At 35.7% G+C, this 27,677-nt stretch overlaps 2 protein-coding genes across 11 annotated transcripts in view; one reads left to right on the forward strand and one right to left on the reverse strand.

Moving 5' to 3' along the window:
• Positions 1–7,586, reverse strand: part of LOC128222975 (proto-oncogene vav-like) — a 55,062-nt gene extending 47,476 nt beyond the window's left edge. For all 7 annotated transcript variants that reach the window (XR_008259260.1, XM_052932182.1, XM_052932185.1 and 4 more), the window contains exons 1-3: positions 7,367–7,586; positions 4,100–4,216; positions 2,251–2,309 (exon numbers count right to left, since the gene is read on the reverse strand). Coding sequence is in view for 6 of the 7 variants with exons in the window: in XM_052932182.1 (XP_052788142.1) it covers positions 2,251–2,309; positions 4,100–4,216; positions 7,367–7,573 (383 nt within the window). In the remaining variant the exon portion in view is untranslated. The remainder of the gene's footprint in view (positions 1–2,250; positions 2,310–4,099; positions 4,217–7,366) is intronic.
• A 165-nt stretch (positions 7,587–7,751) lies between these two features.
• On the forward strand, positions 7,752–26,487 carry LOC128222978 (rab9 effector protein with kelch motifs-like). Of its 4 annotated transcripts, XM_052932192.1 has the most exons (6): positions 13,053–13,308; positions 14,920–15,028; positions 21,137–21,460; positions 21,871–24,222; positions 24,905–25,129; positions 25,672–26,487. In XM_052932192.1, exons 4-6 carry the CDS (start codon positions 23,397–23,399, stop codon positions 25,887–25,889), a joined length of 1,269 nt encoding a protein of 422 aa, XP_052788152.1. In that variant the 5' UTR covers positions 13,053–13,308; positions 14,920–15,028; positions 21,137–21,460; positions 21,871–23,396; the 3' UTR covers positions 25,890–26,487. The 4 variants fall into 4 exon arrangements, with proteins under 4 accessions (XP_052788150.1, XP_052788149.1, XP_052788152.1 ...); XM_052932191.1 differs by having other exon boundaries at positions 21,137–24,222; XM_052932190.1 differs by lacking the exons at positions 13,053–13,308; positions 24,905–25,129; positions 25,672–26,487 and adding an exon at positions 7,752–7,859 and having other exon boundaries at positions 21,137–21,433; positions 21,871–23,388.
• The last annotated feature ends 1,190 nt before the right edge of the window (positions 26,488–27,677 follow it).

A 27,677-nucleotide genomic window follows, 5' to 3' on the forward strand; every position in this document is an offset into this window, starting at 1 on the left:
GCCCTTACTTACTGAGCAAGGTCCCGAAGAGTATTGTAGTAATCATGATGAGCGAAGTCGTTTTCAGAAGGAAGAAGGGGCCTAAATTGTCACACATGTTCCATATTATAAATATATAATAATGATATTGACTTCAGATTATATCTCAAACAAAAATGTTATATAACCATTTGTTTTATCAATGATTAATAAAAACACTCCAACTTGGATCAAAATCTGATTTTTTTTTGCACATTTAGAGTACTTTTTTATTAAATGCTTTTTTCAAAAAAAATCTTCTATTTATTAGCTACAAGACTCTCAGCATATTGTTCACAAACTATATCTTCCACTTAATTCCATATGCTGAAGTAGGGGTTTTCCTTAGATTCAGTAGCAGCAGCAGGAAATGCTGGAATGTTACAAGCTGCTGAACAACCTGCATTCAATACCAGATTCCCCCCTACAGCCAACTGTTAACAGACACAAGTCATTTCCGGGTGTAACATTAAACACACAGGAGACTACCAATTTTTTTATCAGACCTCAGTTTCTCACTGATGTTCTCTGTGAAATAATATCCGACATTAATCTTCACATTCTTTAATCTTGTTTTTTTTAATTCTATTCATATAAAAATTACTGTGGGAAAAAAACAACAAATTATTGGGGAAATAGGAAAATTGTTCAATCAAAAAATTCACTTTCTGGCAATTTTATTTGTTTCATTGTTGGTTAAAATTTGAATGACAAAAATAAAACAGGAGCGCTATGGAGCAAACAAAAATGCTCATCTGTTGTTGTTTTTTTTCAAATTATCCATTAAATATTTAAGCCAGGTGGTCCTACTTAAACATGTGTGTATTGTCTCTTGCAACATGTTTACCAGTTCCATTTCAATATTTTGAACAGTTTTTTTTAGTTAAAACAATGTTTCTAGTTTTTTTCATAAGGACACCAACTACAAAAAGGCTATGACCATTCGTCCATTTGTTTTCTATTAGAAAAATAGGCAAGTAAATGTGTAACAAGACTTCTAAGATTGACCATCATCATCATCGTCATCGATGTCATCATTATCCATCATCATATCATCTTCGTCGTCGTCGTCATCGTCGTCATCATCATCATCATCATCATCATCATCAAATCATCATCATCAATCATCCATCATCATCGTCATGAGATCATCATCGTCATGAGATCATCATCATCATGAGATCATCATTGTCTTGAGATCATCATCATCATCATCATCATCATCATCATCATCATCATCATCATCATCATCATCATCATCATCATCATCCATCATCATCATCCATCATCCATCATCATCATCATCATCATCATCATCATCATCGTCATCATCATCACCACCACCACCACCACCACCACCATCAGCAGCAGCAGCAGCAGCAATAATCATCACCAGTAGCAGCATTTACATCATCATAACTACCAAAGCAGCCAAATTGTATTGTATATATTCACAATTATACTGAATTCATAAATTGTTATAAAAGAAGTAAAGTGCAATATTAATAACAATATGCCAGATAATCAATTTATCCACAAAGACTTCCTGGTGATTTTGAGATATATTGTTAAACAAATCTTTACACTTCAGCTACCTCAAAATCCTGTTTATATTGATAAAGCAGTACCTAGGTAAAAAAGAATTCATACCAAGAAAATTGGCTTTTTTCAAATCTACAGTGGAGCAAGGAAATGCCCAAACAATAGATAATAGCAGATCCACACATTACAGAGTAAATAGTTTATTTCAAATTCCTTCATTCAAAATACCACATCTGGGACTGTGTACTTGCATTCATTTAGGCCTAAAAAAAAATACATTTGGTTCGGGTTACCCGACCCTACCTACTGAAAAGGCGCCGACCCTACCGTTTTTATAGTCAGTTTGAAAAAAAAATGAAAAACTAAAAAAAAAAAAAAAAAAAATGTTTTTTTTTTAATTGCTTTTCAATGTAGTTTAAACCTTAAATTCTTATACAGAAGATAACTTTAACACCATTCTCCAATGATAAAAATGATATTCTTATATAAAGCCTAATAAAAAAAAAAAAATAAAAAAAAATAGAAAGCCTACCTACCCTACCTATTTTTGAAAAGGATGTAACCCTAACCAAACATTTTTTTTTTTTTAGGCCTTATAGAGAATATTTCATAGTAAACGTTTTTGTAATTGAAAAATGGAATTCCTAAAAAGGTGGACTCAAACTTATTTATTAAAGCAAATGAACTCACCGGATGCCTTTTTTCTGAACAATGTCAGTTTTGGAAAGCTTTGATAAGGTGTGCAGAACCTGAAATAAATAAAGACACAATGAGCCATGAGGTGTTAAAAGCTGCCAAATGTAAACATCTGACCAGGGCCACTTGTAGATATGGGCTAAATGGGACACAGGACCCTCTCATCAACCTTCATAAAATACTCTACCTAAGTCGCTGACCATTGTTTGTTTTAAGAAAAAAATCCCTATGTTCCCTACCTAATAATATTTGGGATGTTATCCTAAACAAACAAAAACATTTTAGGCTAATATCGATATATGCTTTTTTCAGTTCTCTTATGCATTGAAACAATTTTGCTTGTTACTTGAAATAATTGAATATACAGCTAAGAAAATGTACCCTCCCAAATCGCTCGTGTTATTTGAATTGAAACTGAAGAATCAACTCTAGGGTACAAAATTATTTCATTTCAATATTTGCCATGTCCATTTAAATCCTCAAATTTTTCAGGAAGAAAGAATCCCCTATTATAAATATTGTATTACATAAAAGCCTGTATCCTAAGCTGTAATTAATTTAATCCGAACAGATGCTGCCTTTTAAAACTAAGTGATTTAAAAACATTATCTTTGCCCAATGATTAGGACATGATGAGCTATATTATTGATATTGATTGCAAATGGACTTAAACTTTCAAGTCTTTAATGCAATGGATGATTGTTACTTTAAGTCCGCCCAAATCAGATAAGCTACAGTCATTTGACTTTCAACATTTAAGAAACTGGCTGTAGTCATCAATGATTTGACATATCACCTTTAACTAACTACTGAATACCTTAACCCCGTTTTATAAGTCATCTTAGTCGTAACTCTAACGCTGCTTGAAGAGTGCTCAGGTACACCAGAAAAGTTACAGGCGGAATCTATGCAATATAATTATGTCCTTACAATAATATTTTTATAAAACACACTTTTACACCCTTTAAGGTTATGTCTGAAAATTTACAACTTAGTTGAAAAGGCTCTGAATGCATACCCCCACGAACCATCAATACTTGTACAGTTTGCATTGGTTTTACTACAACCAACCAATTAAATCGTAGCTTTAAATTACAAAAGAATAAATTAAAAACATTCATAATTTTTGGTACATCCATCATACAGGTTCAGGTTCTGAAGCACTCAAAAAAGACATAACACGTCAGGGCTTTTTCTGCCCATTTTGGGAAAAAGACCCTAGACATTTTGGGAAATTTTGCGTTGTGAAAAATGCCGAAATTGGGAAATTTTACAGTTAAAAGAAAAAGCTGTCTAGTCTCCTGCGAATTAGGAAATGATTTAATATTAGTTTATTTTCCCTTTGAAAGACTCCAAAAATATCAATCCTTGGGGTGTAAATATCTGAATTGCAATAAATCATGACAAATAATATTTCATACGGATCTCTGAATGTGATGAAAATCAATGATTTCTGAGTTCAATTATCAAAAAAACTTTACATCACATAATTTATTAGGATGTTGAAAATGAACCTGTACAGGTTAAAATACTTTCAAAAAATAAATAAATATTTTTCTTTTTATTTTTGATTGGGATTTTTTTCTGAAGATTGGGAAAAATATCTTATATTTTGCTTTGGGAATGGGTCCAAAAGTCGGACCCGTGGTTACTATAGAAAAAGCCCTGCACATACATGTGTATTTTATGCTTTAAAGAAAAGTTTTAATGGAAATCAATTATGAATGATCATAATCAATTATTAATTAATGTTACGTGCCCAGTGACGATTATTCGATTATATTCCTACATCATGGTCTCACCAGTTATAATCATTATTTATGACAATCTCCATATGCCTTACCTTCCTGAAGTTTTTCACTTCAAACAGGTCTAGTGGTTCAAACAGGTCTCTGCTGTCAATACGAAACATTTTCTCGCAGGCGGAGAGGAATGCTCGGATGTTCTTAAGACATAAGAACTGAAAAGATAGACAAACATATACAACATGTTCACAATAATTTATAAATATAAAAGATGCGTAAGTAGACCATTATAGCTCAGACAGTCTTTGGGCATCATTCTTAAGGGAACTTATTCACATGTAAGTTTTTTTTAAATACATGTATTTCATCAAACTAATGGTCAAGCTTTTGTATGTCGTTCTTCATGGGTGCTGATAACTAGTTCTATTTATAAAGAAAGTTCAAATCAAAACCCGAATCACGTTAGATTACAGTCGCAATAAGATGACAATCATTTTCACCTTCTGCACGGGAGGTTTCGGGAGACATTAAGCACTGAATGAGGGCAGTCACAGGCTGTACAACTTATTCTGGAGATGTTCCTTCAACGTTTACAGGGTTCTCACTTTAATCTGAATAATCTCAGAGGCATATTTAGTCCAGCCTTATACGTTCATTATATTTTGCATTTTTTAAAAAGTGTGAGTTCCAAAGCAAAAGTGCGAGTTCAGTGCAGTGGTCGAAATTAACACAAGCATGCAAGCACTGCACTGGCAAAAGTCTTTCTGGCTTGTTAAAATTCTGAAATTTATATAGCAGGGCTTGTCTGTGCCAAGACGATAGAATAAGAATTTGGGCTTGTTCATCCAAAAGTTTAATTACGATGACTGTCAGTGACGCAGCCAAATGTGAAATAAATGAGAACCCTGGTTTAGTTGTTTGCCTTATCCATAGAGGCCTCAACTATCTGGCTTAAGTGCACAACCTTACACATGTACTTACTGACACTTGTTTCTCGTTATTTGACACAAATTGTGCTACAAAAAGTTATTTTCAGTTTTATCTTTCATTTTTATGTAATAAATAAGAAAACAACTTAAAGAAGTTAAAATAATATTTTGATTTATTAGCATTGCTGTTTTCAAAGCAAATGTAGTTAGTATATATAATATCCTATTAATTTACATAATGGGCGGAGTTTGAGTTTGCTAATAATTAACAACGCTACAGGTTTGATCCAGACCGATAATCAATTATCACTTCAGGTGTTTATTTCACATGACAAACATGTGTCATATATACTTTAATTGAATTAAAATAACATTATGGACAAGGCTTGCAGACTTTTATCTGATATTCCTGACTTTTAGCAATTAAATATATACCAAAACACATTAACAGTCAATACACAGCTCTAAGCTCCTCATACAGAGGGTGATGTCATCTATTGATAAAAGCATGTAACTTATTGGCTTGCATTGGTTCCTATGATGTTGGAAAATTACTTCATTCATAGATCAACGCTTGCACTGAAATTCCTACAGGTCAAGGTTCGGGTGAAGCATCAAATTTTGGGTCATTTACAATTTCTGTAAATCAAAACGAGGGGATGAATAAACTCCAAGAAATAAACCCCTTGCATTTTAAATTTTCTAAAATTATCTAAAATTTGCCCAAAATGTTGATAATGATGAATTTGGCTTCATCTCCATAGCTTTAAAACTCGTGAGACAATAAAACAGCTATTGTCAAGATGCCTACAATTGCCATGCTGCTTTGAGATTACACAATCACAATGCATTATTTAAATTCTGATAAACAGAAATAGCATTGTGATATAAACTAACAGTGAACCCGTGACATTCAATTGCAGACGACCTTTTTCATGATGATGACACAGGAAGAACTTAATTTCCTATTTTTTTTAAACAAATAAATCATTTACAGGTAACAAACTTACCTTGAAAGGTGTTATGATTAGTTCAAAATAAGAAACATCATTAGTTGTTTCAACCTAATTAGCACATTTACATTTATTGAAGCCTTTTATGATTGGGCCTAAAAAAATAATTTTGGTTCAAGTTATCCGAAACTACTGTCTTTATTGTTTGTTGGCTAAAAATAATGGTGTATGTGTTCTAATACGTAGTTTAAAAGCTATAAACTGGATAATGCCAGTGGGTTTCCTCCTGGTACTTCGATTTTCCCCACTATACAAGACCAAACTCTTGCGTAACATCGTGCCGACGAGAGTGATTAATAATGTTGTAATAACTTGTTTCACAATCATTGTAAATTAAAAAAGTTTGAAGTAAACTAATAAGGCAAGTATTGTTCGTAAATAATGTATAATAAAATCCTACCTACCCATAGTACCTGTTTTTTAAAAAGGTTGTGTCGCTTACCAAACCTTTTTTGGGAACCTTATTAATTCTTATTTCATTTAAAGAAAAATACTGTTTTGATTTTTAATTAAATGAACATACAGAGGTAACAGAGCCAATATTCAACCAAAAAGTCACTAACTGTATTATGCACCAGTCAATTGTAACCACAGCCACCCAGGTCCGGGGGTATAGCAGTCATTGAAATTAGACTTTTAGATGAACAAGCCAGAATTCTTATACTATTGCTATATCTAGGCATCAATTTTTTTTATAAGCACTGCTATATAAAATTCAGAATTTCAGCAGGCCCGGAAGACGATTTTACCAGTGCAGGGCTTGCGGGCTTGTGCTAATTTCGACCACTGGTATAGCAAGGATAGCCGGGGAAATTGGCAGTGTTTTTACTTTCCAGGTGGCCCTGCAGAATGGGCCTTACCTAGGGTCCCTGAATGCCCTTGCATTTGGCGGGGATTTTACCAACAGTTCATCCCCACAGGGCGGGGATTTTACCCGGGCTTGGATGGACTGAAAGTCAAGTCTCCGCTAATCCCCGGACCTGGGGGCCCGTGGTTACTATAGACTGGTGCATTATAAGGTTGATTTACATCTTCTGAGGTAAAAGTATTTTCAAACATGATTTATCGCAGTATACTTATATAAACAAGACTTGAAATATTGCAGTTTGCTCCAAATTTTGAAGTTCATGTGGAATTTCCATTCCAATAACTCATTTTGACAAATTTCAATATTTAAAGTATTGGTGTTCTTGTCATAAACTTCTGCTCAACAAACACTAGAAAATCTAGGGTAAATTGAAACAGGAAGTAAAAATGGGATTTTAATTGACCAATGAAATTTCTTCATAATACAATCAAGGTGATGAGACATTATAGAACACTGAATTCTGAGAAATAAACCATTCTTTCATTTCAAAGGCAAAACGTACATATTTGTTCCTTAATTTTAAAACGCAAAAAGAACTTCGAGAAAATGTTATACCTGTGATAACTGAGGCCTTGGACTGAAATCTTTGCTGTCCACCGAGTACGGTTTAAGGCTATTAAGCAAATGACATAAAAGCACACCATCACGAAGAGTTTGTGCCAGATCAAAAGCCTGTGCATCATCTTGTTTAGCCTTGTGATCAACCGGTAAAATCCTACATTCGATGAGCCAATCTACACACTGTCGCCACTCGTCCGCCATTTTGGCATACTTTCCTAACAACATGCAGAGCTGTAATTCGAATCTAATAATTATAATAATTTTCAAACTCTCTGATTTCGTCAGCAAAAATAAATTTACTTTTTTTGTTTTGATATCTGATCTCGTTTTTCTTTAGATGCGAACACTTCGTAATTTTTTTTTTAAATTCGATACGGCGGTTTTTTCATGTAAAGCTGCACGAAATGTGATCCAACAAGAATCGTTTCCAAGCAAATTCACGTTAGTTTCCTCGCTTGAAAGAACCCACAAAAAACATGACATTTAGGTAATCAACTTAAATTGCATCGATCATAATGTCAAATTTTTATAAACAAATTCGAATAACTTTGTCATTTTACTAATTTATGAGTTTGTTGTTTTTTTAACAAAAACTAATGCACCAGTCAATTGTAACCACGCCCCCACCCCCAGGTCTGGGGGTATACCGGGGATAGCCGGGGAAATGGGCCGTGTTTTTACCTTTCAGGTGGCCCGCAGTGCCGGGTGATTGCGGTGGTTTTGTCTTCGCTTTAAATATAGCGGGGAATGTGCCATACCTATGGTCTCTGGGGTGCGGGGGAATATGCAGGGATTTTACCATCTGTTCGTCTCAGCAGGTCCCTGCTATATCATTTCATATTAATATGTCCTTGTTATAATGACATCAGAAGGAAATACATTAAAAAATATTTTTATATCAGACCAAGCATGTACAAGTTCATAAACTGCTTAAGTCAGACAACAAAAATACTGTATTTAAATTATCCAAATATATAAAAGAAGCTCTTAAACATAGAACTTCCATTACATATAGTGATTAGTTTATATCAGCTCATCCTCGTGTTTTATCATTTGCATATATTTTTTTTTACCTATGGACAATTATTCATATCTACGTATAGACATTGCCTGTATCGAATCTGTATTATGTGACATGTTGAATTCACGTTATATAAATGTATTTATATTGTATGACTATGTACCTTGTTGGTATACGTCAAATAAAATTATGTTCATGTTCATGTTCATATATCCCGGACCTGGGAGGGGCCGTGGTTACAATTGACTGGTGCATAACATTGATGCCAAAATTATAATATAAGCCCACATTGTTGGATGGTGTTGTGTGTGGGAAATAGTCCAAATAATTGTATGTTGAAGGATTTTTTTTTTAAAAACTTGATATGTCAAATTCTTCACGTACAAATTATTTTGTACCAAAAGTCAGTCTTCCCGAAATTGTAATAATTTTGCCTGTCCACCGGACAGGCACTTTGGAAGTTTTTGCCTGTCTGAAAAAATATTTGTCTGTCCGAACAAATATGTCATAGTATACTTAAAAAGTAAAAAAAAATAATGTCAGCTGTTTTTAATGCTTTCCTGATTTAGTTCACAAAAAACAACAACATATAAACATTATATTGACATGTCGTTTAGTAAAAATAAACACACTTGGTCTCGCAAAAAAATATTTAAACACCGCCGCCATTAAGGTGCTTTCTGGTTTTTCGGTCGTCCGGTAATTCCACCAACAGCTGCCATTTTGACTGCAGACGAAGTAAATTTTCGATTGTACTTTGTTGCAAACCAAGAACCTATCAAAACTGTTTTAATAAAATGCCTTTACTGATGAATCATATTTACTCGTTTATCCCCGGGAATCAACATCATGATAGCATATTGGAAATCCGAAATGGCCGACTTTTGGCGATGTTATGTGACGTCAATATCAGTATGGGATTGACTAACTACTGCAAAGGCAAATAATCAGCGGAAGTTCTCATAGACAGTTCACTTTCAAATACCTTTTCGCTATTTAGTCGTCTCAAAATATGTCGGTCATCCGGACCGTAATTTTCAGAAGACCTGCCGGACCCGTACAAAATTTGCCGGACATGTCCGGTGGACCGGCACATTTCGTGAAGACTGAAAAATGGGTAGTTATTCCGATCTGGATTCAGGGTTGAAGCATAGTGCGTCTCATAAAAATAAGAAATATTACCAAAAATTATTTTATATTAGTTCTGTGCGCAAAAAATAAATATCCAACGAATAATTATGAGTTTGAATTATTTAGACTTGCATGTTGACTTCTTAATCTTGTTTTTGTCTTATCAACGACTAAATAACAGCTAACAGTACCAGGGATGATCCACAATTAAGAAGAGAAATGGATAGTATCTAGGGTTTCCGCCAGGCCTTTATGGTTTGTCGGGCCAGCGTCAGAACATGGTTAAAAGTGTGAATCACGTCCAAATACTCGTTGCCACTGTTGGCATTGGTGGAGATGAATCCATTGGTGTCCGAATACATTGCTGTACCACTCAGAATTATACTCTCTGATAATTTGAAATGTCACCATGTAATCTGCAGTGCGAGCACTAGGTCCAGAAAGAGTACCTGTTCAAGGAAAATAGACAGTATAACTACCTGCTCTGTTGATATTGTATGTGTGGCAAGAAGCTATTCCCTAAAGGCGACTTAAAAAATTACGCTAGATAAAAAGGAAGGTATCATATCTTCTAAAAATGTTAACTTAAGTGTTTTGTTTATTTTTTAATGTAATTAAGCGATACATAAAGTGCTGAATATAATAAATAAATAATGTAATTTAATAGTTTTTAATGCACTGGTACTAAATGTTTGCATAAGGAAATATTTGAAAAAAATGATCATAGTTATTTTAAAACTTAATAACAGTGAATCAGCAAATTATCAAGTACAAAACATGATCCTCCTAACTTCGCTTTAGTAATCTGCATTTACGGTTGGGACGCATAGAATCAGCCCAAGGATGTCTGTAAACATGTATTTTCCCCAACTCTGCTGGAACTGCCAAAGGGAAGCCCTGGAATCACTGACACAGCATTCTTTTTCCTGATCTTTTAGCAGATGTGGAAGGGTGCATGTACCTGCAAGCATTTTTTTTAAGAAAATAGTATTTTTATATTGTAATATTAATGTACACACCATTGGCATTTGCAGACGTTCAGTAAGTATTCTATGAATTATTCCTGGACCATTTCCTACACTTAACATCCATGCTAGCATCCTGGCCTATAACCATTAAAACTTTGCTAAGACGTCAGTGATTACATGTAGGTCGTCACCAACGTCGCATGGTATTTCTTCTGTCTTTCTCCACCCTCTTCATCTTTAAGGCTTTCTCTGCCATCACGAAATGCGGATGCCATTCAAGAACCAGAGTCTTGCTGACAGTGTTTTTAACGCTAGTTGTCTGTATCATGTTGTATGCTTGTGTCTTCCCTAGCTTATTACAAAACTTCATAACTGTCCGAGCTTCCATGCAATCTGATGACCCATCGCATAATGTGAAAGATGTTACTAGTATTGAATGATACTTCCTTTTTTTGTATCTTACATTCAAATGATGTCAAACTTGCACACGACGTCACAAGTACTTCACATATGGTTTTTGTGGGGGTTTGACAATTACAGTTACTTTAAAATTATGTTTTAACTGCATAGTGTACTGCCCCGTGTGCACATTACCATTTTTAATGAAAGGGGCCATTTATATTAAAAAGGGCAAAACAAGCTCATCTTGCATTTACATGAAATCATAGGAAATACAAATGCGGGTCAAAGCGTTATATATGTATTGTTACACTTAATAACTCAATATTTTTATGAGCAAGGAAGTCCAGGTGATTTTTAATCATTTCTCATATAACCAGGTAGATAAGAGCTACATTTTTCTTTAGTCTGTCTGTCCTTCTGTCTGCTTCATTTTGTCCGGCTGTAGCTTTTTCGTGCATACATGTACAACGAATATAAATCTGTGTTCCTCAATTGTCAAAGTCACACTTAATATTTATGCAGTGTATATAATGCAATTACATCACATATGGCTGTTTTGGAGCTTTAACTTTCTCATGCATGAATGGGACAAAGTTGAAATACTAAGAACAAGTATTTGTATGTCATGCGCAAGACACAAGGTACTACCTCAAGGGTCAGGGTCACACCTTAAGGTTATTTGGGGAAATTATGCAGTGACATAAAAGTTGTGCTCAAACTATTATGTAATTATCCAAGGTACAAATTAAAAACAAACTAAGAACAAAAATGGAAAGTAATTAATGTTCACTGCATGGAGACAGATTCCTGTACATACACAAGTGGTTACAGTCCTTGGATGTATAGTGATCACATAAATTTTGTGATGTTCAAACCCCTCTCTAGACTTATTAATCAATTAATCGCTGTCAAACTGTTGGTTCATGCATGTCTGTGATTGAAAAGTCTCGTATTCAGTCCATTTTTGTTAAATTGGATAAAAACAAATCATGAAATGAAAGATTTGTGTAGAGTTTTTTTATTATACCTGTGACTTTCTGCAGTGGAAACACAGTAGAACCACTATATGAGCAGTGACATGTTTTTTAACCATGTAGATATGAGAATAATACTTTATAATTTGTAAAATTGAAATGTGATAAAAAAAATGCAACTTTTAAGTAATAGACTATTATGGGATTAAACCATGGCATGTGTGTTGGTATGGCTTTTACAAACTTGGTCTCTAAATGTGACAGGTTCCATTGCTACATGTAGCCTGAACACATCAGTAACACTTGAGTTATGGCCCCTTTTAATTGTCAAATTTGAAGCAAATTAGCCTTGTCAATTCAACTTGATCATTGCCAAATTGAATGATTAGTTAACTTCAGGTTACAATGTTTATTAACATAGTATTACATTTGTAATATTTCAAATGAGTCTTGTACCTTTATGTAGCCATATCACTTAGGTAACTCCTGACAACTGGCCCTTTTTATCCTATGACTTTACCAAACTTGAATACTATGTTTTTTCGCATACTATCAAAGAGGAACACACTAACCAGCCTTATTGCTTCAATTACTTCTGAGTTGTGGCCCTTTAGTTGTTTAAACAATTCAATACTGACCTTGACATGTCATGATTTACTAAGTAAGTTATTTTTTTATTGAATCTTCAACAGACTTGATTGAAATGATTTTTAGCATACCATTAAACCAGTACTTTTAATATTTCATTGGACTGCTTGCTTTAATAACTTCTGACACTTTAATTGTCAAATTGAACAATATTTACCAAATTTCATCAAAGTTTCACCTCACTTGATTAAAATGATACTATTATCATACTATTTCAGATAATTTTAATGACTAGCCTTAACCAGATCTCATCAATACCTCCTGAGCTATGGCTCTTTCAGTAATTGAAATTAGACTTTTGGATTAACAAGCCCGAATTCTTATACTATTGCTTGGCATCAAATTTTTGAACAAGCCCTACTATATAAAAGTATATATATAAATAATGTTTAACAGACATCTCATGTTGTATAGTATATAGTTTTTAGGTACCAGTCCTAAATTGCTTTATCATCACTGACAGGATATGACACTTAAGTTTAAGTTTGTTTCAAACATGTATCAATATATGCTTCAGTAAGCAGTGATAGTGAAAAACTTTATTTTGTGTTGCGGCTCATAGCATTTTGATTATATTATCATTTAAATGGTTTTATAATAGCTTTTTAGTACTCGTCTTAAGTTTTTGTTCATTTAAGATGCATATGGTTACACTTCAAATGATAACATATGATAAATCTTCCCTGTATCTTTTAAAAAGCGTATATACTTGGAAGTTTAAGTGTGCTAGAGTGATTAATAGCTGTTTCAGATAGGAAATACATAGAGTATTGATAATCACTTTTTCTTCATGTAAGTTTCTGTTTGTATTTCTTTTGTATTATGATTGTAGCAATAATCAGTGCTTCAAATTATGGTATTTTATACATTCAAACAATTAAATCAAAATATATTAATAATACTTTAATTAACAAGCATGAAGCTTTTCACTATCAAAAACGGGTATAAATATTTCTTTTGTTTCAAGTTTTGAAAATGGCAGCATGCAGAAAATGTTCATTAGTGCTCAGGCCTCAATTTCTCGAAACTTCTTAAGTCCCTTATAACAGGATTAAGCTAAACTCACTTTTTTTGTTGTTCTATAATATGAGTTATGTTTACTTCTTTAAGAGTTTTTATGAATTATTAAAGAAAAATCTGTATGCTAATTAGAAGAAACCATTTTTCATTTATCAAAATCCATTATTAGTATGTATTTTGGTTAATTGAAATAAGCGACTTAAGCCTAATTAAGCTTAAGAAGTTTCGAGAAATTGGGGCCAGGGCTCATTAAATTTGAGCTTTCCCTAATTTTAATAACTGTTTTTAAAACTTGGCTCATGTTTTCCTTGATTACCGTTATGTTTGAATATTTGTTGAAGGTAGAGTGCTTAAACCTCCCACTAAAATACCTCTAGACTGGTTAACGTCATCAACACATTTTTATTATGATCAATAACTTTTGAACGACTGTAGAGTCTTCAAACTTGGTATGCACATTGGTCATGGTCAGTAGACGACAACTTATGTCATGGTAACCTTTACATTGAACATATTTGGTGTCTACTACAGGTAACACATCAGATTCACTGAATTCTAGTTATCCTTGACATGATATAAGATTGCAGTAGGTTTTTTGGTTTGCTTGAACACTCCCCAATTTCTCGCAAAATCTGAAGCCTAACAAGCTTAAGTTTCATATTTCATTTACGCAAACAAATCACTTTAAGTAAAAAAATTAACATAAAATGTAGTTTATTGTGCTTTTTGTATGACAAATTAAAGTGTGGCAAATCATCAGGAGTGTTAAAACTAAGATACCAACTTTAAGCTGGAACCCTTTAGCAAATGTTGATATTTGCTCAAATATTGTCTTTAAAGACTACAAACTTAAGCAATTATAACGGCTAATATTGAGCATTTCATTGTTGCGTGATTGGTTGATTGACATTATCATGTGATGTTATTAATGTATTGTTAAAAGGTCAAACTACCCATCCCTTTTGTATAAGTCCTGGTTTTCCAGTGGTTTAAGGCATTTGTTTTCTTTTTTCATGACCTTTCCAGCATGGGTTCGCACCGGAATAAAACCAAAATAATTCATTATACTATAATTATATTTTTTCTGCCATTTATTTCAATGTCTTTGGGTTAAAAACATGATTAAAAAAAGTGTTTTCAAATGCATTACCAGGAAAAAAAAATTCTGTCCAAAAACATGAGTGAGACCCTATAAATATAACTTCTTTTGAAATGTTTTTAAACATTTCAAAACTCTTTAAAATAAGACTTATCGCAAAATATACCAAAACCTAAATAGTGTGATTAAAGCTTTATCCTGTTATAAAGGATCTTAGAATGTTTGGGCCTGACATCCCTGCTTTTAAGTTGCATATTAATTGGAATATTTTGAAAATATTTCAGTTGAGTGATCACGTGTTCCGGCCTGTCAATGAGCACCGCAGCGTCCAACTACCACGAATCTTCCCAGTTCATTCACCATAGATACGAGGACACATCTCAATCTGTCTTTGTATGTGTACCCACAGGAAAGAAAATGGGGTTTTAGCTAATTTTAGGATCTAAAATCTGTTAATCAAAGATGACTAAATGACTTTTTATTTCCTTTACTCAGTTGTGTCTTTATCTTAATGGCTAAATATTGGTTCTTACAAAAATATAACAAAATAAGCTTGTCTGACTATTTATCTGAAAAAGTCTCCATATGCATTGTTATAGTTTTGATAGCCTTTTTAGCTCACCTGTCACTTTGTGACATGGTGAGCTTTTGTGATCGCCTTTTGTACGGCGTCCGGCGTGCGTAGTGCGTCGTCCGTCAACAATTTACTTAAAAGACATCTTCTCCTTAACCGCTGGGCCAATATTAATAAAACTTCATAGGGATGTTCCTTGGGTGGTCTTCTATCAAAGTTGTTCAAAGAATTCAATTCCATGCAGAACTCTGGTTGCCATGGCAAACAAAAGAGAAAAAATATAAAAATCTTCTCACAAACCACAAGGCTTAGGCCGTTGATATATGGTAGGTAGAATCACCAAATGGTCCTCTACCAAGATTGTTTAAATTATGGCCCTGGGGTCAAAATTGGCCCCGCCCCGGGGGGTCATGGGTTTTCTCTATATGTTTATAGTGAAAACTTAAAAAATCTTCTCCTCTGGACTTACTTGGCCTAGAGCTTAGATATTTGGCATGATTCATCGTCTAGTGGACCTCTACAAAGTTTGTTCAAATTATGGCCCTGGGGTCAAAATTGGCCCCGCCCCGGGGGGTCATGGGTTTTCTCTATATGTTTATAGTGGAAACCTTCAAAAATCTTCTCCTCTGAACTTACTTGGACTAGAGCTTAGATATTTGGCATGATTCATCGTCTAGTGGACCTCTACAAAGTTTGTTCAAATTATGGCCCTTGGGTCAAAATTGGCCCCGCCCCGGGGGGTCATGGGTTTTCTCTATATGTTTATAGTGAAAACTTAAAAAATCTTCTTCTCTGAACTTACTTGGCCTAGAGCTTAGATATTTCGCATGATTCATCGTCTAGTGGACCTCTACAAAGTTTGTTCAAATTATGGCCCTGGGGTCAAAATTAGCCCCGCCCCGGGGGATCATGGGTATTCTCTATATGTTTAGAGTTAAAACTTCAAAAATCTTCTCCTCTGAACTTACTTGGACTAGAGCTTAGATATTTGGCATGATACATCGTCTAGTGGACCTTTACAAAGATTGTTCAAATTATGGCCTTGGGGTCAAAAAATGGCCCCGCCCCGGGGGTCATGGGTTTTCTCTATATGTTTATAGTGAAAACTTCAAAAATCTTCTCCTCTGAACTTACTTGGCCTAGAGCTTAGATATTTGGCATGATTCATCGTCTAGTTGACCTCTAAAAAGTTTGTTCAAATTATGGCCCTTGGGTCAAAATTGGCCCCGCCCCGGGGGGTCATGGGTTTTCTCTATATGTTTATTGTGAAAACTTAAAAAATCTTCTTCTCTGAACTTACTTGGCCTAGAGCTTAGATATTTGGCATGATACATCGTCTAGTGGACCTTTACAAAGATTGTTCAAATTATGGCCCTGGGGTCAAAATTGGCCCTGCCCCGGGGGTCATGGGTTTTCTCTATATGTTTATAGTTAAAACTTCAAAAATCTTCTCCTCTTAACTTACTTGGACTAGAGCTTAGATATTTGGCATGATTCATCGTCTAGTGGACCTCTACAAAGTTTGTTCAAATTATGGCCCTGGGGTCAAAATTGGCCCTGCCCCGGGGGGTCATGGGTTTTCTCTATATGTTTATAGTGAAAACCTTAAAAAATCTTCTCCTCTGAACTTACATGGCCTAGAGCTTAGATATTTGGCATGATTCACCGTCTAGTGGACCTCTACAAAGTTTGTTCAAATTATGGTCCTGGGGTCAAAATTGGCCCCGCCCCTGGGGGGTCATGGGTTTTCTCTATATGTTTAGAGTTAAAACTTCAAAAATCTTTTCCTCTGAACTTACTTGGACTAGAGCTTAGATATTTGGCATGATACATCGTCTAGTGAACCTTTACAAAGATTGTTCAAATTATGGCCTTGGGGTCAAAATTGGCCCCGCCCCGGGGGTCATGGGTTTTCTCTATATGTTTATAGTGAAAACTTCAAAAATCTTCTCCTCTGAACTTACTTGGCCTAGAGCTTAGATATTTGGCATGATTCATCGTCTAGTGGACCTCTACAAAGTTTGTTCAAATTATGGCCCTGGGGTCAAAATTGGCCCCGCCCCGGGGGGTCATGGGTTTTCTCTATATGTTTATAGTGAAAACCTTAAAAAATCTTCTCCTCTGAAATTACTTGGCCTAGAGCTTAGATATTTGGCATGATTCACCGTCTAGTGGACCTCTACAAAGTTTGTTCAAATTATGGTCCTGGGGTCAAAATTGGCCCCGCCCCTGGGGGGTCATGGGTTTTCTCTATATGTTTATAGTAAAAAAAATTCAAAAATCTCCTCTGAACTTACGTTGCTTAGAGCTTAGATATTTGGCATGATTCATCGTCTAGTGGACCTCTACAACGATTGTTCAAATTATGGTCCTGGGGTCAAAATTGGCCCCGCCCCGGGGGGTCATGGGTTTTCTCTATATGTTAAATTATAGTAAAAAAAAATCAAAAATCTCCCTTGAACTTACTTTGACTAGAGCTTAGATATTTGGCATGATTCATCGTCTAGTGGACCTCTACAAAGTTTGTTCAAATTATGGCCTTGGGGTCAAAATTGGCCCTGCCCCGGGGGGTCATAGGTATACTTGATATGTTTATAGTTAAAACTTCAAAAATCTTCTCCTCTTAACTTACTTGGACTAGAGCTTAGATATTTGGCATGATTCATCTTCTAGTGGACCTTTACAAAGATTGTTCAAATTATGGTCCTGGGGTCAAAATTGGCCCCGGCCCTGGGGGGTCATGGGTTTTCTCTATATGTTTATAGTAAAAAAAATCAAAAATCTCCTCTGAACTTACGTTGCTTAGAGCTTAGATATTTGGCATGATTCATCGTCTAGTGGACCTATACAAAGATTGTTCAAATTATGGCCTTGGGGTCGAAATTGGCCCCGCCCCGGGGGGTTAGGGTATTCTCTATATGTTTATAGTTAAAACTTAAAAAATCTTTTCGTCTGAACTTACTTTGACTAGAGCTTAGATATTTGGCATGATTCATCGTCTAGTGGACCTCTACAAAGTTTGTTCAAATTATGGCCCTTGGGTCAAAATTGGCCCCGCCCCGGGGGGTCATGGGTTTTCTCTATATGTTTATAGTGAAAACTTAAAAAATCTTCTTCTCTGAACTTACTTGGCCTAGAGCTTAGATATTTGGCATGATTCACCGTCTAGTGGACCTCTACAAAGTTTGTTCAAATTATGGTCCTGGGGTCAAAATTGGCCCCGCCCCTGGGGGGGTCATGGGTTTTCTCTATATGTTTATAGTAAAAAAAAATCAAAAATCTCCTCTGAACTTACGTTGCTTAGAGCTTAGATATTTGGCATGATTCATCGTCTAGTGGACCTCTACAAAGATTGTTCAAATTATGGTCCTGGGGTCAAAATTGGCCCCGCCCCTGGGGGGTCATGGGTTTTCTCTATATGTTTATAGTAAAAAAAAATCAAAAATCTCCCTTGAACTTACTTTGACTAGAGCTTAGATATTTGGCATGATTCATCGTCTAGTGGACCTCTACAAAGTTTGTTCAAATTATGGCCTTGGGGTCAAAATTGGCCCTGCCCCGGGGAGTCATGGGTATACTTGATATGTTTATAGTTAAAACTTCAAAAATCTTCTCCTCTTAACTTACTTGGACTAGAGCTTAGATATTTGGCATGATTCATCGTCTAGTGGACCTTTAGAAAGATTGTTCAAATTATGGTCCTGGGGTCAAAATTGGCCCCGCCCCTGGGGGGTCATGGGTTTTCTCTATATGTTTATAGTAAAAAAAAATCAAAAATCTCCTCTGAACTTACGTTGCTTAGAGCTTAGATATTTGGCATGATTCATCGTCTAGTGGACCTCTACAAAGATTGTTCAAATTATGGCCTTGGGGTCAAAATTGGCCCCGCCCCGGGGGGTTAGGGTATTCTCTATATGTTTATAGTTAAAACTTAAAAAATCTTTTCGTCTGAACTTACTTTGACTAGAGCTTAGATATTTGGCATGATTCATCGTCTAGTGGACCTCTACAAATATTGTTCAAATTATGGCCTTGGGGTCAAAATTGGCCCTGCCCCCTTGGGGGGTCATGGGTTTTCTCTATATGTTTATAGTGAAAACTTCAAAAATCATCTCCTCTGAAATTACGTTGCTTAGAGCTTAGATATTTGGCATGATTCATCGTCTAGTGGACCTCTACAAAGTTTGTTCAAATTATGGCCCTGGGGTCAAAATTGGCCACACCCCGGGGCTGATGGGTTTTCTCTATATGTGTTATAGTGAAAACTAAAAAAATCTTCTCTGAACTCACAAAGACAAGTAACGTCTTAATTTAAACTGGATAACATATTTAGTACACATACCAATTTTCAATATGGGCCACATACAACAATTAATAACAAATATACATATATAGATACACACGTAAAATCAAGTAGTGACAAGAGCTTAGATATTTGGCATGATATATCATCTAGTTGACTTGTACCAATATTGTTCAATCTTTGGCCCTGGGGTCAAAAAATGGCCCCACCCGGGCGGTCATGGGTTTCCTTATATATATGTATATGATGAAAACTTAAAAAATCTTCTTCTCCGTAACCAAAAGGCGTCAGGCCTTAGATATTTGGTATGAAGCATCGTTTATCGGACCACTATTAAGATTGTTCAAACTTTAGCCCTGGGGTCAAAATTGGCCACGCCCCGTGTTCATAGGCTTAGGTTTTCAATATTTGTATATAATGGATGAATGTGCAATATATGACAGGTGAGCGATTCAGGGCCATTTGGCCCTCTTGTTATGGTTGTTGCCAATGTGCAAAATCATGAACCTCAGCCATACCGTAACTGACGAAACTTGTTCAATTAGTTCATTTTAGACTTGTGTATTGATTTAACATACAGTTTATGACAATATGGCATATGTAGATATGCAGGGTTGTGTTTTGTTCAGGGATTTGTGGATCTCTTGATTTCCACGAATCTAATGGCTCTAGGGGAAAAAAGGAGTGGGGGTTTTTTTTATTATAAAAAGTTGCTTATGGTTTTGTTGACATTCCAGTTTGCATTAAATATAAAGTCATGAGAGTGGGCCAGCTGTCGACCAGTAACCTCCGTTCAATAACTTCAGAAGCATTTGTTCAATAATTACTAGGTTAGGTCAGATTGTGTATAGCATAACATCTCCGACAAGTTTCATAACCAGTCATTAGAGAGTTATAGCTCTTTAATTATATTGAAATTATCTAACATCAGTCAAATATCCGATCCATAACTTGGAAGATTTCTTCCAATAATCACCAAAGTTGGTCAGAATGTTGATGGCCATTATACAGTAATACCTGGGACAAGTTTGATAACCAGATATATTGCTCCAGTCACTTAAAAGTTAAATAAAGTGTTAAAAGATATTACTAAAATTAGACTAGTCCAATCCAAATACTTTAGAAGTCCAATTGTCACCAAATTTGGTCAGAATGTGTTTTCGCCCAATATCTTGGACATGTTTCATAATCAACCATATTTACTTAAATTGATATTCTCCACTCAATGACTTAAGAAATCTTGGTCTAATTATCATCACCAAATTTGGTCAGAATGTGTTTGGGCAATTCATCTTGGACAATTTAGTTAACCGGCCATACTGGGGAGTGGTTTTGAGTTATCACCCCTTTATTATAAAAAAATACCTAAAATTGGCTTTGTCTGATCTTAATCATTTTAGAAGTTCTTTTTGGTCATTATGATTTTACCTCCAATGGTCTCTCTTACCGGTACATTTACTTCAGCAGATGGGGAACCAACTTTTGACTCATGTCTGTTTAGTTGTAAAACTACAATTCTTAACGATTAAGCAGGGTAATTGTTGCAGCCTTAGATAGGTACTTTCATTGACTGAAAATGTAGGGTATATACCGTATATCTGATGACAAATGTTTTCTATTACAGTGGCAGCAACAGAAACTTATTCAAGACGAAAAACGTCGACAAAAACTTACTGCAGCCACACACCATTCTCAACCTTCCTATAAACCCTTAGATTTTAATCTCTACCGCAGCCGAGGGGTTGCTGCTGTAGAAACAGATCACACAAATAACGGTTCTAGTCAGGTTAAGCCTCAGACGTCTCCAAGGAAAACTCCAGCCACTGAAACTCAATTTTTGTCACAGACGAGTAACCAAGGGGAAATAAATAGTGAAAGCCCTATACCTGGACCCAACTACACGCCAGCTGTAAAATCCAGTGTCTGTATTCTCACATAACGAAAAGAGGTTTTGTTACGCTTGAATTAAGCTGCTTTTCAGTGTACATGTGTAGGTTAGTTGTTGTGATGGGGCTTGTTAAATGGATGCACTGACTTGTAAACAGATTTTGCTTTTAGAATTAGCAAGGCATAAGGACAACTAATCCTTTTTTGGTAAACTGTGAAATAAATTAGCTTAACGCTTAAAAGGGAAGGCCTAAAGCTTTTCTGGCTTCATCAACACCGCATGAATATTGATTTCATATTGTTGGGATGAAAGTTTTGTGCTGATTTATGTTTCGTCTTTTAGATACTCCGTGTTGTGTATTTGTGTGGCTTTATGTAAAAGTTTCAAATTATTTAAAGTGTGCTTGAGTTGACTGGTTTTGATTTTCAATAGAAACTGTGTGTGTTTTAAAGTTGTGATGTATATTTTAGCTAGCACATGTGACTAACAGAAAGGAGCCATTACAAGACTTACATTTCAAAAACACACGTAAGGAACCTCAAGCAAATAACCCAGAGACTATCGCGGATGTAAGTGGTGAACGAAAAAACAAAAGCTCTTTTAAAGAACAGACTGTCTCAAAAGATATCCACCCACCTCAAGCAACTGACCAAGAGACCATTGTTAAAGTAAGGGAAGCCCGAAAAAACAAAAGCTCTCTTAAAGAACAGACTGTCTTAAAAGATATTCACCCACCTCAAGCAACTGAACCGGAGACCATTGCTAAAGTTAGTGAAGCCCGAAAAAAGAAAAGCTCTCTTAAAGAACGGACTGTCACGAAAAATATCTACCCACCCCAAGAAACTGACCAAGAGACCAATGCAGATGTAAGTGGTGCCCAAAAAAACAAAAGCTCTCTTAAAGGACAGACTGTCTCAAAAGATATCTATCCACCCCAAGAAACTGACCAAGAGACTTTTGCAGATGTAAGTGGTGCCCGAAAAGGCAAAAGCTCTTTTAAAGAACAGACCGTTTCAAAAGATATCTTCTCACCTCAAGCAACTAACCAAGACACCAATGCAGATGTAAGTGGTGTTCAAAAAAACAAAAGTTCTCTGAAAGGACAGACTGTCTCAAAAGATATCTACCCAGCCCAAGAGACTGACCCAGTGATTATTGAAGATGTAAGTGGTGCCCCAAAAAGCAAAAGCTCTCATAAAGGAAAGACTGTCTCAAAAGATATCTACCCTACATTTATACCCTCTTCTACTCATGCGGACAAGCGAAGGACCGCTTCGTCAAGGAAATTAAGGTCCTCGAGTTTCACTCACTCGGAGAGAGAAGTAGAAGGGTACACTGAAATACAAAAACACGAGTCTTGGGAAAGCACTCCCAGATTTGAAAACAATAAAAATAAAAGTTTAACTCAAGGTGGTCAATTTTCAGAAAAGGAGCCAGGTTTATTGAAAGCTACTGACTTAAAATCAAACACACTTCCTAAAGGTATTACTCAGGGAAACGTCCTAGCTGGTGCTGAAGGATATTCAGAAGTACTGGACCAGAGTTTGCTAAAATCCACTGCCATTAATTATAATACACTTCCGAAAACCAGCAGGCCAAAACAAGTGATAACTCCTGATTATACGTCACAGAGTAAAAGCCCATGGGAAAAATCCATACCTGATTTGAATACTAGTATAAATCAAAGTACCAGCACATTTCCTAGAACAGATTCTCATAATCAGCCTAAATCTGTCAGAAGAAACCGTCCAAGGTCAAGAACAAAAGTAGCTTCAAAAGAAACATATGTTTAGTGCATTTACACTGTTATTTTCGGAGTGATAATTGACTTTGTTGTTACTGTATGTTAAACTTAGCTGAACAAAATTAACCAAAATTGTTTTATGTGTTAGAATGCTTTATTGAACTTATTTGTTGTATTCATAGTGGATTAAAATTGTTAAAAAATCTGGTATCAGTCAAGAACTGTGTAAGCTAGAAGAGTACAACTATCAACATGGAGCTACACCCGATACTAGAAGCAGACACAGTTCCCAACCCTGGGCTGTGGTATGTGTTGTCAGGCATGGGTGAGAGCCCCAGTATGCGCGTGGGTCAGTCATGCTCTTACATCCCAGGTAAACATGAGACTGATAACGGACACCTTTATGTGATTGGTGGGGCCAACCCCAGTGGACCATTTTGTGACACATACATGTTAGATCTGAACACAATGCGCTGGGATTTTATTGATTCACCTGGATTTCGTGCCAGATATGAGCATGCATCATTTACTCCCCAGTCACAGCCTACCAAGATATACGTGTTTGGTGGAGCAGACCAAACAGGCAATATGAATGATATCCAGATGCTAGACACTGATTCTAGCAAGTGGACATCTGTTTCTGCCAGCGGGACCCCACCTAGTGAGCGGACCTACCACTGCAGTTCGGCTGTCCTCGGAGACTTGTTCGTTGTGTACAGTGGTGGTCATTGTGGGTCTGACCCAGTCACAGACCGGCAGGTGCACACATTTGATACCAAGAAAAACACATGGCAGACTTTGAATGTTAAAGGTGATTCTCCGAAGCCGAGACATGGACATGTGGTGGTTGCCCTGGGCAACAAAGTGTACATACATGGCGGTATGTCAGGCTCAAACTTTTACAATGACCTCCATGTGTTAAACATGGACAAACTGACATGGTCGGATGTTAAAAGGAAGAAAGTGTATCCCGCAGCAAGAGCAGGGCATTCTGGTGTTGCCGTGGGGACCAACTTGTTCATATTCGGGGGCATGAACAGAGATGGTTCCCTGGATGAGACATGGAAGTTTGATACTGGTAAGTTAGGCTTATTTTCAGCTCACCTAAAGTCTTGTGCATGTTTATACTCTTAATTACCTAAACTCTTTTACCATTGGATACATAACATGACATATTTTGTTTGCATGTTTCAATTAAGTCATAATTTCAAAGTCCTTTAAGACCATTTAAAGCTGCAACAAGTAATTTAATATTTTGTTACTAATTTTCAAATCAGAATTTGGTTTAATTTTTCAAGAATATACAGCAAGAGATCAAGTATACGGTATTTAACGCTGCACTCTCACAGATAGAATGTTTTGACAACTTTTTTATTTTTTGTCTCGGAACGAGCCAATTTTTGGGAATCGGCATGGAAACTAGTAACATAAGACTGCTGACAAAAAATCAGATCACAGATTTTAATATTTAAGTCTAAAAAATGATGATTTATGCATTTTTAAGCCATAAAACATTAATTTTTGATCAGAAATATGGAAAATTGCGCTCTGATCTTTTGCCAGCAATATTTTATCATTGGTTTGCAGGTATTTACGCAAAAATTTGCTCTTTCCATGACAAAAAATAAAAAAGTTGTGAAAACGGTATATCTGTGAGAGTGCAGCTTTAACAAAGATATTTTTTAAATAAGCTCTTAATCCTTTTACAATAGGCCCTACTTTTTCAACAGACCTGCAATAACATTATTTTCTTGTATTAGTGAATTCCCAGTGGACAAAACTAGAGCTTCAGGGCCCTCCTCCAGCCTGCCGTCTTGACTTTGGTATCTGTCTCATCATGCTCCGCCGCACCTTGGTTGTCGGGGGTGATGCATCTGCTGATGTTACCATAGCAACCAAACAGGCACAGGAAGTGCTGGATCGGGAGATGCAGAAGCCAGGCAGTGCAACATCCAGGAGTAGCTGTCCAGAACTTGGGGCAAGCGGTGCGTAATTGCTTCAACAATTTTGACCAGCATGCTTAATAAATGAATTAATATCTTTATGAACCAATAACAACTCCTAGTATATTGTACACAATCATAAATATGGTTTACCTTGTTATCGATGAAATTGATATATTGATATTGATAACAATGGCCAGGTGGTTTAGCAAATTTGAACTTGGTCACTATGTCAAGTATTCAGGGTGCAACCCTCATTTGAAGCATTGTGGATGATTAGTACTGGCCCCAATTACTCGAAAGACTTCTAGCTTAAAAAGCTTAAGTAGTGTATTTCATTAAGTCAAATTTATAACTTTACCTTTATTTTACTAATCTTAAAATAAAAAAAAAGTTTATCATAACTTTTATGAAGAAGAGTCCCAATCCTCTAAATGGAATCACTGAGCAATGTCTTATTATAAGTATAAACACTACTACCTTTGGTTATTACTCAAGAATAGTGTTTACCTATTTATGTTTGACTGATTATGTGTTACTTAGTCTTTACAATAAATTACAAATGTATGCTTTTTAAATCACAGAGTCTCCACCAAATAATGTTGTGGGTGGAGCAGAGGGTGGGTCCCAAGACCTGACTAAGGCGGATCCTGTGGATGATGTGGATGGCAACCATGGTGAGCAAGCCACGCCCCCTAGCGATGGGGAGAAGGTGTACACGCTGTGCTTGGTCCATGGGGGCATGGACACGGAGGGAGAGGTGTTCGATGATACACTGATTATTAACCTGGAAACTGTCTGACCCTAATAATTTTTAGGAAAATATGAAGCTTTGTTAAAACATGCAGCCAATTGTATCAAACATTGATAAGTTGTCCACAGGCTATCTTTTGGCTAGTTTGCACATTTAGATTATTTGATTGGTTGATAGACTTAGTAATTATTGAATAGATATTGACCAATCAACAAACATTTTTGCCATCTTTGACCTAACCAAAGAGTTAATTTAGTTTCATGCTCTTGCTTATTGGACAATTTTGTATGGATAGAGAGAGCATTGTTGATCTTTATATTTATTTAAGCAAAATGAAAGGACTTTACCTGCACATGCTTTATGATACTGGTACTATACAAACAAAAGTTGTATGTTATTTGTTATTTTGGATATAAACCTGGAATATATTGACTTGCTGATGTTTTCGGATGTATTGCTATTAATAAACGCTTTGAATGATGATCTTGAAATTGTTTAAATAGTCTGAATCTCTTTATAAACCTTGACACTTTGTTATTTCTTACTTGCTTAAGCGTATGAATCAAACTTTATATATGTATTTTGAATGTTTAAATTATTGCTTGCTTTGTATAAAAATTTGATTGAAATAAACTTTGAGACTGTGTGATGTGCATATATTAAATTGAGTATAATTTACCTTTAAGGGGCTGTACTCCGTATGATAAAATAGCGAAAAAAGAGAAAATTGTTGAAAACTGACATAAACTTGGCATCTATGTGTACAATGCATTGACGTAACACATTCTATTAGATAATTGTCCTGAGATTAGTTACTGATAAAAAAAATTGGTGCCATTCTGGTGTACAGTCCCTTTGATGGTAATAAAAAATTCGGCCAAATGTTCAGAGCTTTGTTTAAATCAACAACATTGTAAACAGCATTGTTGTTAACTTTTAGAGTTCATATACATTATCAGGGATGTGATTTGTCCGTGGATCTAATGGCCCCAGGGACCCCCCCCCCCCCCCCCCCCCCCCACAAAAAAAAAAAATAAATAAAAACATGAAATTATTTTTTTTAAATTTTAGCTGATTTAAAAAGTTACTAGAGTGCTTTTGGTTGTTTGTGTTGATGTTCCAGTTCGCTTCAAATTTGAAGTCAGAAGAACCCTCAATAGAGCTTCTAAAAAGCCAGTTTTTAGCTCTACTGGCCAAAGGCCAGAAGAGCTTATGCGATGGTAATGTGTATGTAGTATGTGCGTCTGTAAACAATTGCTTGTGAACACGATACAGTCTCCCGTTTTGATTGTATCTCCATGCAACTTGTGCAGTATCTAGATATCCATTTGAGCTCGGTTCCTTTCGAAATCCAGCCAGATCCGCCCATGCATGCCTAGATTATGGCCCTTGATAGTATAAAAAAATGCTATTGTGTAAACAATTGGTTGTGAACATGATACAGTCTTCATTTTTGATTGTATCTCGATGAAACATGTACAGTATCTAGATATCCATTAGAGCTCGGTTCCTTTCGAAAACCAGCCAGATCCGCCCATGCATGCCTAGATTATGGCCCTTTATAGTATAAAAAAAATGCTATTGTGTAAACACTAGCTTGTGAACACGATACAGTCTTCAGTTTTGATTGTATCTCTATGGAACTTGTACAGTATTTAGATATCCATAAGAGCTCGGTTTCTTTCGAAAACCAGCCAGATCCACCCATGCATGCCTAGATTATGGGCCTTGAAAGTATAAAAAAAATCAGTTTGTCTGTAAACAATTGCTTGTGAAGATGATACAGTCTTCAGTTTTGATTGTATCTCGATGAAACTTGTACAGTATTTAGATATC

Source organism: Mya arenaria, chromosome 17 (genome assembly GCF_026914265.1).
Source record: "Mya arenaria isolate MELC-2E11 chromosome 17, ASM2691426v1".
Lineage (NCBI taxonomy): Eukaryota > Metazoa > Mollusca > Bivalvia > Myida > Myidae > Mya > Mya arenaria.